The sequence below is a fragment of the Ochotona curzoniae genome, unplaced genomic scaffold (assembly GCF_017591425.1).
Source record: "Ochotona curzoniae isolate NIBS_2020 unplaced genomic scaffold, NIBS_Ocur_1.0 contig_3622, whole genome shotgun sequence".
In the NCBI taxonomy this organism is placed as follows: domain Eukaryota; kingdom Metazoa; phylum Chordata; class Mammalia; order Lagomorpha; family Ochotonidae; genus Ochotona; species Ochotona curzoniae.
Genome location: NW_024465926.1, coordinates 6,459,915 through 6,473,708, shown reverse-complemented (window position 1 = coordinate 6,473,708; position 13,794 = coordinate 6,459,915). Strand labels below are relative to the sequence as shown.

Below are 13,794 nucleotides of genomic sequence, written 5' to 3'. Positions count from 1 at the left end.
CTAAAGGGTGTAAAATAAATATGATATAAAATAGACATAGATAAGAATAGATAGATGTCATTAGTGCCATTATGTCTTCTTGGTGCTTTATGCTGAAGAGTGTGACAGCAGGAGCCCAGCACTATACAGCTGGAGCTTTGGAAGAGCCGGTGTGTCTGCATGCCAATCAGCCTTGGTTTCCTCATCTGTAAAATGGAGAAAATTACATATACTTTCGTTTTTTTTTACAGATTAAAAATAAAATAATGTCATGCACACGGTTGGTATCCTTTATTTTTGCTGCTTACTTATCTGTTAATCCATGTAAATGAGATGTGTTTTTACGGTCACCCAGAAATGGACCCTCCCACAAATGTGAGAGGGATGAGCACATACCCATCAAAGCCTCATAGAATGGCACCCAGAGACAAGACTGTACAACAGCCAATTCTGGGTAAAGAGTGAAGATTGGCTTTGTAGTTGAATTTGATAAGCTCCTGAAGCTGCAAGCAGATTTCCTCTGAGCGTATTGGAGGCCACGCTCCATGTACCCATTCAGTGTATCTGGGTATCTCCCTCTTCCTGCTTCCCATCTCTGCACCTACAGGCTTCTCTTTTCAACCTACTTAGTGACAGTGCTTTGCACACAGCATAATGATGAGCTGCTCCCACCTGCTGCTAGATGTGTTGAAATCGTGCGCCAGGGATGGTTCTGGTGGAGAATGCAAGGTCCGTGTACTAGATGAGAGTCTGTGAAGCATGTTCACATGATTGCACTCAGCATGTTCCGTAACACCCCACAGATTGGCTCACAGACCAAATACTTTGGGTTTGTTACGGGGAGAAATTAGGCAGTGGAGAAAAGTTATTGATAGAGTCTCAGTTGATTCATGGGCAATTCACAGTTAATGGTGATTTTCATAAAATTTTTTGTATTAAAAATAGATTTGCTCATTTGAATGGTCTAGTTCTGGTGTCCTGAAGGCCTATGACTATGGCACCTTGCTGTTTTTACCCTGTTAAAATGGGCAAACAGAAGGCAGAGATATTTCTTCTTACGTGTTGTGGAGGTAGTGAAATAAAGGAGAGGTGATGCGGTGTGTGAGGAAGATGCCTTTATCTCTGGAGGCGGTGTGAATGAGTGAATGACCTTGTGTAGTAAATACCCTCTTCCTTGTTGGTGCCCAGGGGCGCTACAGCCTGCTGCCCTCTGTAGGAGACAATCGTAGATCTGGTAGTTTGCCTATCGGGTTGGTCTCACCTGCCGTGAAGGTGTGGGAGGCCATGGGGAGGGCGAGAGGACAGGTGGACTGTACTGGGCTTTGAAATACAGAGTACTGATTAGGGTCATAGTATGAATTGTGGCTCTGCCACTTACCTGGATGAAGTTGTACTAGAGATTTTTAGGGTTCAGTTTTGTCCCTTATGAGACAAACACTCCTTGTCCCACACTGCCTGCAGGCAGGAATAGAGGATGAGGTGAGACAATGCCACAGGTGGCCAGGGTTCAGTCCTGTCTGTGAAGAGTGAGACTGATTGGTGTCAATCCTGATGATATTAGTGAGAATGGTAAGATGATAGTAAACAGCCAGTTACAATGTAGAGTGACAGACTCCTTGTCAATGGTCAGACGTTTTTACAAGTGCTTTCTATGTATGAACTCTTTTCCAATAAGGCAAGTATGATCATTACTCCCATTTTACAAAAGGGAAAACTGAGTGCTCAGAAAGGAGAAGTCACTAGCTGTTCAGGTGCTAGAATGAATTCAGTCCCAGACAGCTACCTTGAGTCCATAGCGTTAATCAGCATAGTTTGAGTTCAGACATTTGCTGAGTTTGGTACCTGAATGCACCTTCCTCTTTCTTTGGGATCATTGATGGGTGGATAGGTGGATTGGTAGATAGAAGGAATAGGTGTCTGGATGGGAGAATGGATGAGGAGGATAATGGATAGATGGTTAGGAAGGAAGGGAAGGAGGGAAACACCATAGGAGAGGAAGAACAGCGAACAGTATTTTGAATAGTTTTAGGTAAGTTTTCATTTTTCTCTTTTCCTGCTTTTCTAATAGAAGAGTCACTATAAGATAGGAAGTGAACTGAGGTCTAGTGAAGTAAACAGAGGCCAACTCATGGGCTGTGTGTTGCTTGTTACTGTTCCTCATTATTTAGTCTCACATGTACTGGTTACTGTCCCACACTATATGTTGTTCACATGTAGGGTTAAGTCTACTTGATTCTAGTCCATGTAACTTTGTATGCCAGTGTAATATGTGCAAAAAGTGGCATCTGTTACTTCTGATTGAAACTCTTGAAATCTCAGTTTACTGTATTTCCTACCCTGTGCTCTGGAGGTTGGCAATGTTAAAGATGATAGAAGGAGCATCTGCTGGAGTCCTCGGATAACTACTAAGAGCATGGACCACTGACCTGGGAAGGACATGAAATGTGATTGTCATGATTTGTATGAGAACATAGGTTTTTGGGCGCAGTTCCTTATGCAAGCCCATCCTGACTGATGTAGAAGACATTGTGAACCATGCTAAGAAAGCTTGACTACATCTTGTTAGCCTAAGAATCTGTAGCAGGAATTCTATTCATTTATATTACCAACCATGAGACCTACCTCTGGCCAAAGTCTGAACTTCCTATATTCCATATCATATATCCTAATTCTAGTATTCCATTTTATTAAAAAAAAAAAAAGATTTACAGAGTAAAAGGGAGAGATACAGAGAGAACTTCCATCTACTCATTGACTCACCAAATGGGCACAATGTCCAGGACTGGGCCAAGTTGAAGCCAGGAGCCAAGAATTTTATCCTTGTTTCCCATGTGGCAACAGAGACCTGAGTACTTGAGCCATCTTCTGTTGCTTTTCCAGGAACATTAGCTGGTTCAAAAAGAGGCAGCCAACACATAACCTGCTGTCCATATAGGATGCTGGTATAGCAGGAAGTAGCTTAATACACTAAACCACATGGCTGACCCCCTATCATCTATGAATAAAAGTTATGGATCCCTTGTTTTAATGGCACACTTCCTTCTGTCCCTTGAATGTGATGGTAGTTATATAAATATATACACAGGATCATTTGTCCTAGCATAACATAATTATACCAAACAAAGGACGTCACCCTCAAGCTAATGAAATCCAAGTAATGCCCGTTGTTTACTAAATAATACTGCACCAGTGCTAATTTTCAAATTTGGATAATGTACTGTATATGTGTAACATGTTGCCATTCAGGGAAACTAGTTCCAAATAAATGTCAACAACAGAAAATTCATGGGTTAAACACTGACAGTGAATTGTGGTTACTTGCAGATTCACTGCTGGACTTGGCAAGAAAGCTCACATTGATGACATGGATCTCTGTCCTAACAATCTGAGAGCTGACCCTTCCTCCAACACACATAAACACATAGATACACCTAATTCTAAAAGCTACATTCTTCCTACCCTGGAGTTCCTATAATCACATGTAAGTTTTTCTGTAGTTTTTGAGGGTTAGGAACAGAAACAGGAACCTGATTCCTAGGGCAAGGGAATTGCCTGACTAATAGTGTGTGGACTTGAATCACTCTCCCAGGAGCCTAGTAACCCTCTGCCTGTGGATTAGTCTGGTGAACTACTTGATGGCTCATGACCCCTTGCTCCCCCTGGATATGTATGTTCTGATTTTTGCCCTTATTGCTAGTGGCAGCTCCGAGTTTTTTATGGAGTGCAGGGAGTGGACCAAGAGACAACTCATCAGTTGTAACTTATGTATGTAGAAGACTGGATGAGCCATGTGACCACGGTGTCGTTTTTGTTGGGTATTGCTTTTGGTGTCTCCTTCTGGGACTATTCGTATTTTATGGAGGAAATGCACACATGCGTTTTTACTACTTGTGACCTGCATATCCCTTGGCAATTCCACAGTAGGCTTGGCTGGGAAGAACAACCCCTGTTTCCCCCTCCCCTTCAAATAGTGAATATTTCTGCTTGTGATACATTTCAATTTTTGTACAATTCTTTGTGTGGTTTTTGGTATTCCATTAGGAGTGAAATGATGTGGAGGCCAGAGGTGGGGAGATGAGGGTTATAGGCCACTATGTTTGTTAACCCTGAATGTATATTTGAGTATTTAGATGTTTATAAAGCATAAGAATTTCTTGGGGAGTAAATTAGCTATTGACCAATTTTACACTCCAAGGAGATTCTCAGCCATCCTTAGAATAGCTGGGGTTTTGCTCCTTCTCTGGAGAACAGGACTGTTTATGCAGCATGTGCCCTCACTCAGGTTCACAGGTCTTTGTCAGTGTCCTTCTTTATCCAATGCAGGGCGCAGCTTCACCTGACTTACACTGGATCCTCTGCTCTGATTGTCCCTGACTTTAGGAGACTAACAAAATCCCTGTGTTGGCCCTTTCCACCTTTCCTGAACACCCTTGATACTTTTCCTCCTCCTCCCAAAATTTGTACTTTTGAGCATCTGCCTTTGTGTTCTCCTAAAAGCAGAAGTTTAAGTCTACCTTGGCCAATCTTGCTTTTGCCACCGATAATGTGTTTGAAGAATTGTTTCATCACTTCGCATCCTCTTTTACAACAAATGAGCTCTGTTAGGAGACGTAACCCAGATCCTGCAGGATGTAACCATCAGTGATCTGCTCTGATGCGGGCTGCAGGGAGGACCCTTACGTGGCACTAGCATCATTCTGTCCACCATGTTGTACTGGAGGCCTGCCCAAGTCATGGACCTCTCTTTCAAGTTAAACTGATTAAACTGGATTGTGCAATACTTTACCTTACACCTTAGTGAGTATATACATTGCTTTTTATTTTTGTAAGTAAGGAAATTAAGGCTCCAACAGCCCCAGGTCAATGTGCTTCTCAGCTGCCATTTCCTGATATCTATTGTTACAAGCATGGATCTTGGGTTCTAGCCCATGCCCTCAGCAGCTAGGATGAACGGGCTGTAGACATGCTCATCCTCTCAGCACAGGCTGTGGTCATCCCTAAGTGAGCCAGTGGAGCAGGAGGATAGTCTCAGCAGTGCCATTTGCATCCCTCTGAAGGTGGCACTGGAAATACCATAAAATATACCTAGTTGTGTTTGAATATCACAGTCTAGACTGGAATTCCTGTTTATCTCATGGGACTTTTCTTACCTTAATAGGCAGGTAGCCCTGATGTCAGTGTTCTTTGGAGAAGAACTCAGGTCTAAGTGGTGACAGCATTTAGTCCTGCTCTCTAATATCCGTCTGATAAAGATTGGGAGTGTCCTGTAAATGGAAGACAAATTGGAAGGGTAAATCCCGAGAGCCATCTTTTTCAGAATTGTGCCAGGAGGGTCTTGCCCTGTGAACATGGCGGCTTCAAGTCTCAAGCTCTCTAGGAGGGACCCTCGCCTTTGGAGCTAGTCCTTGCTTTTTCTCCTTGTCAGCACTGGGATCTCACTTATGATGCCAGATTACTAAATGGTTTTGATAACCTCTTTCCTGTCCTTCAGCTGCTGTGAGGGTTGTGAGGCTGTACATCCCAAGCCTAGGGTCATTATTAGATGTATTCATGTCAAGTGCTCCACCTATCTACCTACAGAGTTTTGTGATTGACTCAGCCAATTGTCTCATTAGGATCTAGGTCAGCCAGAGTCCTTTGGTATAAGAGTCTTGGCTGCTTTTATATTTTCTGCAAATGAATTTTACCTAATATTTGATGCGGGTTCAGTAGAAACACTTGAACATGGATGATAGTTTTTTAACATTAAAAGGTTGTCTGCAGCGTCCTTCTATGAGCCAGGTTTTAAGCTTGCCGTTCCCCTGTCGTTACTCTTTTTGAGGGCACAGATGGAGAGGAGATAATGTTAGCCTGAAGACCCTTCAGAGGCTCTTCTGTGTGCTGGGCCAAATGCAGCCCAACCCCCACCCTGTGGGCTGAGTGGAGTCCTAGCCTCACATGCTCCCCGAACTTGGCAGTAAAAGCCCCGTTCTTCCATTCATTCCGATGATTTATATTCTCTCTGGGCGTCTAATATTAAACAGGGGAATTCCGACATGTTCCATAACACATTTACTGTAACTCGATACCATGGACTAAACTTGCTGTTATTTATCATTTCTTTTTATTTTCTCTCATTCCAGCACAAAGCCAAGGTAGAAGCAATGACCCTGGACCTCGCTCAGCTCCGTAGCGTGCAGCATTTTGCTGAAGCATTCAAGGCCAAGAATGTGTGAGTGTTCCAGTGGAGGGTGATAGATCATAATTTCTGGCTATTGTAATGTCTTTATCAGATGAACACAATGGGGAGAACACAAGGTTGTTGTGTTGTCTTGGCGTCCAAACAGCAGGCTCATTTATACTGGCCCAGTTGCAGCGTGCTGTATTTTCTGGACCCCAAGTCACTCTCATTATGAGATGTGTCATCAATCTAATAACGGCTTCCCAGATGAAAGAAAAAGATACTGTTAAAGCACTAATAAAAGTGACTAATAAAATCCCAGCAATGGTAAGATGCATCTTGATTGTAGATAGTTTTTCAGAGAATCTCAGAACTGAGGAAAAGTATATTTTAATAACATCCAGGAGCATGCAACCTCCATGATCTGGTGCTTTAGGGAATGGGGGCAGGGTGTATGGACATCAGAGTAGGGGTAGGGTTGTTTTGCAGGGATTTGAGGTGGTACGTGGATATAGCTGAAAATACAGATTCACAAAGGGAGAAACTTTTCTTCTTCTTCTTCTTCTTCCATTTTCTGATAGTTTTTCAAAATGCCTAAAGTAGAAAGAATGAGTGAGCAAGGCAGCCAAGCTGAGGAAAGCGGTCCTGGCTAGCTGCACTGTAATTACACTATTTTGTTTCCAAGTGTTTATTTTTCTGGTTACTTCATATTTAAAACAAGCAGTACCAATTTCTCATTTAACACGGAGGTTTCGATTTCATTAATAAACACCTTCATTTAATCTTTTCTTGAGTGAGTTGACTTAAAAATGAGGATTAGGTTAATGATAGTGCAGGTAGTGCCAAGAAGAGGATCGTTAGACACACGGCACCAGCATGGCTGCGTCTGGAGAACGCCAGGAAATGACAGGCAGCCTCTGGGTTGGGCTGGATGGAAGGGATCCATTCTCCTCTTGTCCGAGCAGATGCAGGAGGTGAGGAAAGGAACCTTAAAGCAACCATTCAGATGCTGCTGGGTGGAGCTGTCAAGTCTCCTGGTCTTGCTCTGCAGCTCTGAGCTGCTCACTTACTCTGCTAAGCAGTTTGCTCCCTGTGAGGCTCCTTGAGAGCCTGTAAGTGGCTTGCGTTCTTGAGGTCCGTGTTCGGAGCTGGAGTCCTTAGAGTCAGCTCATCTTTGAGTCCTTAGAGTCAGCTCATCGCAGCAGCCTCGTGTGCTGTCATAGGAAGTGTGGGGTATCATCAACTAGCCAGCCTGTGGTTATAGGCATGCCTCACTGTGTATCCTTGGAAGTGCTTGAGAGTGAGTAGCTTCTGGCTGGCAGAGAACCTCAAGGCAGGCACTCTGTAGTTCTCAGGATATCTCCATGCACTGCCTGCTCGTTCATTTATTCACTTGGTGACCAGCTTAACACACACACACCAGAAGTCTTCCATGAGCTCAGGCATTCTTCTAGGCTCTGACAAGAGTGGTGGCTGTTCAAAGCCAAATTCACCTCCCAGAAACCATAATCTCTCTTGTCAGCAAACCACATTTTAATCCCAAGGGCTGCTTCCTCACCAGAATGTGTTTGTTGTTTGTGGATAGTTTGAGGGAATGTGAACAATAATCATGAAAACAAAGATAACTCAGGTTGAGGGTTTATTACAGGACACATCTTCTGGATGCATTTTAGGATTGGATTCTCAATGCAGTCATTCATGTAGATACTATTATTATCCCTAGTATGCCAATGAGAAATGTAAGGCTGGGCGGCTATGTTGTTGACCCAAAGGCACATGAGAGGTAGAGCGGCTTGGAGCCAGTGTGCTCAGCTCCAGCAAGTCACCAGCAGGCACTCCAGTCCTGCTTAGCCAATGTGCTAAACAGTCTTTTATTTTTGATATGACAGAGATTGAGACACGAAGAAGGGGAGTGACTCTTAGAGGGTCACTTGGCAGCGGTGGCAGATGTAGGGATTTCAGTGCAGTCTCACTGTTGTTCTCCAATAGCATGCTGGTCCATTTAGATCTCCCGTTCCCTGCCTCTGAGCATCCTCCTTCCAATTCCCACGTCAGACTCACTGCACTGGAAGTGAGCTACGTTGCTGAAGAGAGCCAACTGTTACATAATAGGATCATCTTCCACCTCTTAACAGGACCATTAGTTTTTAACCATTAAGTAGTTTGGAAATCATCAGATTCAAGTGCCGTTTGTAATCACCAAGCTTAAACTCCTGAAGGAAACTATCACCCATTTTGTCTAATCCTAGATTTTAGCAAATGACTGATTTTTTTTTGTGCTTCCAGGTTCAGAAACAGTGCGATTTTCCTTTCAGAACAGTATTGAGCACAAACCCTTTTGTATCCGTCTCTTGAGAGTATAGGATTTTATGCAGCTTAGAGAAATATTATGGTGGCGAAAGTATGCATAAGAAAGCGGACAGTTTTACTTCTGAAATACTGCCAAAGTGAGATCTCTCATGGCGAGGCAGATGACAGTTTAGTACTTATGGTCTTTAGATTCTGAGAACTGTCAGAAGTGAACTGAAGTGCCGGTGACTGGGCTGCCAAAAAAACACGTGTAACTCTATTCTTATCATCACCTCCCATCTTTAGACATTAAAATTTCCTTGTGTGTAAAACATAATGACAAATGAAAGAAAGGCTGCCAGTTCAGAATCAATTTCTTTTTGTACTGTTGGACTGAGGAGAGGAAAAAAAATCCTTAAATTTGAATTCCACGTGGATGACCCATTTAGTAAAATTTTGCAGGGCCCGTGTGCCAGCAGGCCAGGGCTCCATCAGGCTCTGCTTTCCTGTGTGCACTCCTTGGCTCAGGCTCTAGCCCAACTGTGTTTGCCCACACGGGGATAGGTGACCGTTCGTGCAGTCAGGCCCCCAAAAGATCAAAACAGATGCTAAATGCAAATATGTGTGAGAAGTGCCCCTCCTCGCACTGTGGAGCAGCCGCCCATCTGCCTTCCAGCATGAGCTGTGCATGCAGCCTCTTTCGGGAGATCTTTTTGAGGAGACGATGTGTGGAGGAAGAGGCTATTTTAGCACGAGTGCTGCTAATAATGATTATATAAACAATAGCTGCTGGCCGGCTTTCTGTTTATTCTGTGCAAGTCAATGTGCTAAACACTTATACATGGATTGTCTCATTAATTTCTTACAACAGTCCTATACATTAGCCACCCTTCTTTTTTTTTTTTTTTTTTCAAATTAAAACGTCTAAGCCCTCAAAGACTCAGTTTCTAAATATAACCAGTGGTGGGTCTAGACTTTAACCTCAAATCTGTCTGAATTTCAGAGACTGTACTTTCTGTTCATCCTTACTCTCCAGTCCTGTATTTTTCAAAAGAAGATTCTGTATAGGTTATATATTAAAGGGTGGTGACAGATCACCCCAAAATTTGATGGCTTAAGGCAATTTGAAACAACAAAAATTTATATTGTCTGTCTCTCCTCTCTCCTAAGTTCTTTTCTCTACTTCCCCTTTTCTCCCTCCTTCTTTCTCCTGCTGAAGAATTCAAATAAGGTCAATGCCTTTTATTTTGGGAACTTGTTTTTTTTTTTTTCTCCCTGAAGTTTTTTCAAATGCCAGTTATTCACGGAACCGGGTAGTCCTCTAGAGGCTCCTGTATTCTCTTCTGTGATGGTGTTATCTCTATGGTGTTATTTAACATATTTCTTTGTCTTGTGAAAGAGTGACTAACTATGGAGATTCATCTACTTCCTGTTGCATTTTTTGGCAAAAGTACTTCATAGGTAACGGCCTGGTCACCCGTCAAGAAGGTGCTGTGCCTAGTTGCCAGATCCCATTTCCTAAAGGCTCGGAGTACCCTGTCCTTTTCGCCCCGCTGACCCCTCTCTCTGTTTGCGCACTGCCCCTTTCATTTATTTGTTCTGTTATTGCACACACACTCTTCTGGGTGGTCAGTCTGTTTCCCCATGGTCCTTGCCAGAGTTAGTGGTGGTGGTGGTCGGCCAGTGTGTCTCAGGTTAAATTATTTTGGGCACTACTGGAAAGTTCCAAAGCAAAGCTGTGGTAAGTCCCAACCAAACTGAGTTGTGAAAGATATTTGTGCTTGAACAGTGATCCTGGAAGAAGGCCAGGCTGTGTTCTGCCTCCTGGGTGGAACCGTCATCCATCAGCACGCAGCGCTAGGACCTTTTCTAATCTTCTCAACCAGAACATGGCATTTTCTTTCTGCAACAGACTGAAAACCAATAGTGTGGTGTTTGCAATGTTTTTTTGCGGATTTTCTTCCTAATATGAGCGGCCTGATTTCCTGAAAAGTTCACCTTTTGAGCCAGATCCAGAACAGTTCAACAGCTCCTACAACAGTGATATGCTTCTTAATTATTTTTTCTTTAAAAAAACAAAAACCTGATCATTTGAGTTCTGTCAGTCTGTAACCAAATGAATACTGAAATCCAAACCTGGAATTTTAAAAGTTGACAACGGCACATAACACAAGGCATTCATAACCTGGACCTTTGCTCTTATAATACTGACTGTGTTTGGTTTATCCTGGAAATTAATTTAAATCGCTAAGAAAGTCATATTTAAATATGGCTAATTATGCAGTTATAAAGGTTTGTAGAATTTCATTTTTGATCATGGTTCTCTAATTCTTTTGCTAATTTTCTTCCCACACAATAATTCAAAGGAATTTAGATTTGTTTTACTTAGAAGATGATACTAAAAAGTGATATTTAAAAAAAAAATGGTTACAATAACAGTTTTTTAATCCTCTCTTCAGGCATTCAAAGGGAAAAATCTTTTACAAAATGATTTATTTTAACTGTCTACTAAATAACTCTCAGAACCTGAATCTACTGTTCCCAGATATAATATTTTTTTTGGATTCCTATACCAAAATTTGCTGTCTCAGATCATTCTATAGAAGTGAGTGGGCTAAAAGTTCTAAATAAATTCCAAAATTTGAGGGCTAGATTACCCTGAAAGCCAATGTGTAAATTACAGATTACTCTTTTTCCCCACAGCTCACCTAAGTATCATGCTTTAGCTAGCATATCTGAGTTACCCTTTGCTCAACACAATAAATCCATCTTCATTTTACCTAACAGAAGATCTGTTGCCTTGTTTGTCCACACAGCAAGCAATTGGAAACAAAAGGAAAACAGATTTTAACTATGAAAGTACTCTATAGCAAACTATGACAAATACTCTAAATCTAAAAATTAATTATTATTTTAAGTAGATTTTGAGCTAATTTTATTTTCACCCATACCATGCATTTTCTGCCTTAAAGCATCAAAATAATATCATGAAGCATTTAGTATATCTAGAAATATCAGAAAAGAATGCTAACTTCAGAACAGTTTTTGGCTTCCCCGAATGTAGCTTATTAAGACACCAAATCTCCTTGTATAATTTTCAAGAAAATAATGTTTCTGAAATAGATTGTATACTTATTTAAAGAATACTGCGTGGAAATAGTATACTATAGCATAGGCATTGCTTGGTATCTGTTTCTTTCAAGGACCAAATAGAGAGCATGTAGTTCAGGTTTTCCAGGCCTTGAGGCCTCTGCTGTAGCTGACTGCTCAACCCTTGCTGCAGCACGCAAGCGGCCATGGGCAATGCATACACGGATGGTGGTGGCTGTGTTCCAGGTTATAGAGGCCAGCTGAGTTTTGGCTTCTAATTCAGCTCTGCTGCTTACTAGCTGAGTGGCCTTGGGCAAGCTTCTCAGTGTGAAGTGAATCAGACCCTCTGCTTAGCAGAAAGGACTTGAATGGCTGAAATGCATGTATCTTGCCTTTGACTTATTAATATGTGTGTGTGTGTTTCTTATCTTGATTCTAAAGTGATCTGAGAAATTTATAGGGATATATACAATATGAGAATATAGAAATAAGAAAGCCACTTAAAGGAAAAGATGGCAGGTGGACTGGTAGATAGGATCATAAAGATATTGTGGATTTCCTAAGGGCTTTTATGGTCAGTAAAAATTTGGCATGAGAATAAGCTTTGAGATTCCTGGCGAACAAAAGGAAGGGGAAATGAAGTTCCCATGGTCCGCAGTCTGTAAGCCCGAGAACAGCCGAGCACAATGGGGTGTTACAGCAGTGCTTCTCCACTTAGGTTCCCAGAGCACTCAGGGAGCTCAGCAGAGTTCACTCCCGCCCGCTGTTTGTTTTGCTCTTCCCAGATGCAGCTTCATGGACCTGAGGGGTGCTTCACAGTTCTCCTTCAGAGCAAATGTCCAAATCTTGTTTTCTCTGGCTCTGCTGTTGTCTGTGTCCCAGGGTTACAGTTGTCTGCAAACTAGCATGGGTGGAGTGGACATACCACATGTACTGCAGGTACCTGTATGTTCCGGGATGACCAGATACTACACGCTGTCCCCTCCACTTGAAAAAATTATTCTTGCTTTACTTCATTATGTATCCAGCCTATTGCTAGAAACCAGTTCAACATAGGGAATTATATCATTTCCATATACTTTTTCTGTACTGTAGCTCTTTCTGTTTCACTTGTAATGCTGCTTAATAACGTTTTGATAACTTTATGTAATGCTATTCTTGAAAAATGTCTTTGATAGAGAACAATAATTATTCATTTCACCTTGCAGTAAAATTTGTTAAAAATTTTGTATTGCACTTTTTTGCAATCATTAAAAGTGATTACTGCTATTGAATGTATTTGAATGAACCAAAATGTTGTTTGTGAAAGACTTTTTAAAAAAGATTTTTATCTGAATAAAGCAGAGTTACAGAGAAAAGGAGAAACAGCAGTCTTCCATCCTAGTGGCTGCAGTGGCTGGAGCTGAGCCCATCTGAGTCCAGGGGCCAGGAGTTTCTTTTGGGTTTCCTACATGGGAGCAGAGCGCAAGGACTTCAGCCATCCTTTGCTGGTTTTCTAGGCCGTAAGCAGGGAACTGGATCAGAAGCAGAGCAGCCGGATATACATAAATACTTATCCCTCATGGTTTCCTTTTCTCTCTCCTTAGCACTCCATCAGTCATAAAAATTGTGCTAGGCTTTTATCTCTAGCAAATAATGCTAATTTTGTGCTTGTGTTGTGATGACCACTTAAGACACTGGGCTAGATGTGGGTTTGTGGTTTTTCTGTAAAGAATCAGGCCATAAATACCTTTGGGTTTTTATGAACCAGAAGATCGTTGGCATCTATTCAACCATTGTTGAGTATACTGTCGAGTGTTGAGTCAGACCACAGGAGACTAGATGTGGCTGTGTTCAAACAAAATTTCATTTACAAATGCCTAAGGATGTTAACTTTGCCCTGTGTCCTGGCAGCTGGATGGTTTACTACTCCTGGACTACAGCCCACAGTCCCTTGAAAAGTAACTCATTTTTTATAGCATCCTGTCTCATCATGAGAAATACTTATTGTTTTTTATTGGAAAATGGATCTGTTAAATCTAATCAAGATTGTGTGTGTGTGTGTGTGAGAGAGAGAGAGAGAGAGAGAAACACATTCAGCAATAAGTGAATTTCATGTTTCTGCAACCTGTGATACTTAAGGCTATAGATGAGAGAAAAGTTTGAGTAGAATAGTGTGCTGTACTTAGTTTTGGAAGCATCAAAACACAGGAAAGCAGAAAGCTGAAGACAACTAAATAGATGAAGGCATTGAGTCCATGTTTGCAGTTAGAAAGCATCGTAACGGTTGGTGATGT

At 41.9% G+C, this 13,794-nt stretch overlaps 1 protein-coding gene across 1 annotated transcript in view; it reads left to right on the top strand.

Moving 5' to 3' along the window:
- Window positions 1–13,794, top strand: part of WWOX (WW domain containing oxidoreductase) — an 870,330-nt gene that overhangs the window by 229,735 nt on the left and 626,801 nt on the right. The window contains exon 6 of the mRNA XM_040982331.1: window positions 6,102–6,190. Within this exon, the coding sequence (XP_040838265.1) occupies window positions 6,102–6,190 (89 nt within the window). The remainder of the gene's footprint in view (window positions 1–6,101; window positions 6,191–13,794) is intronic.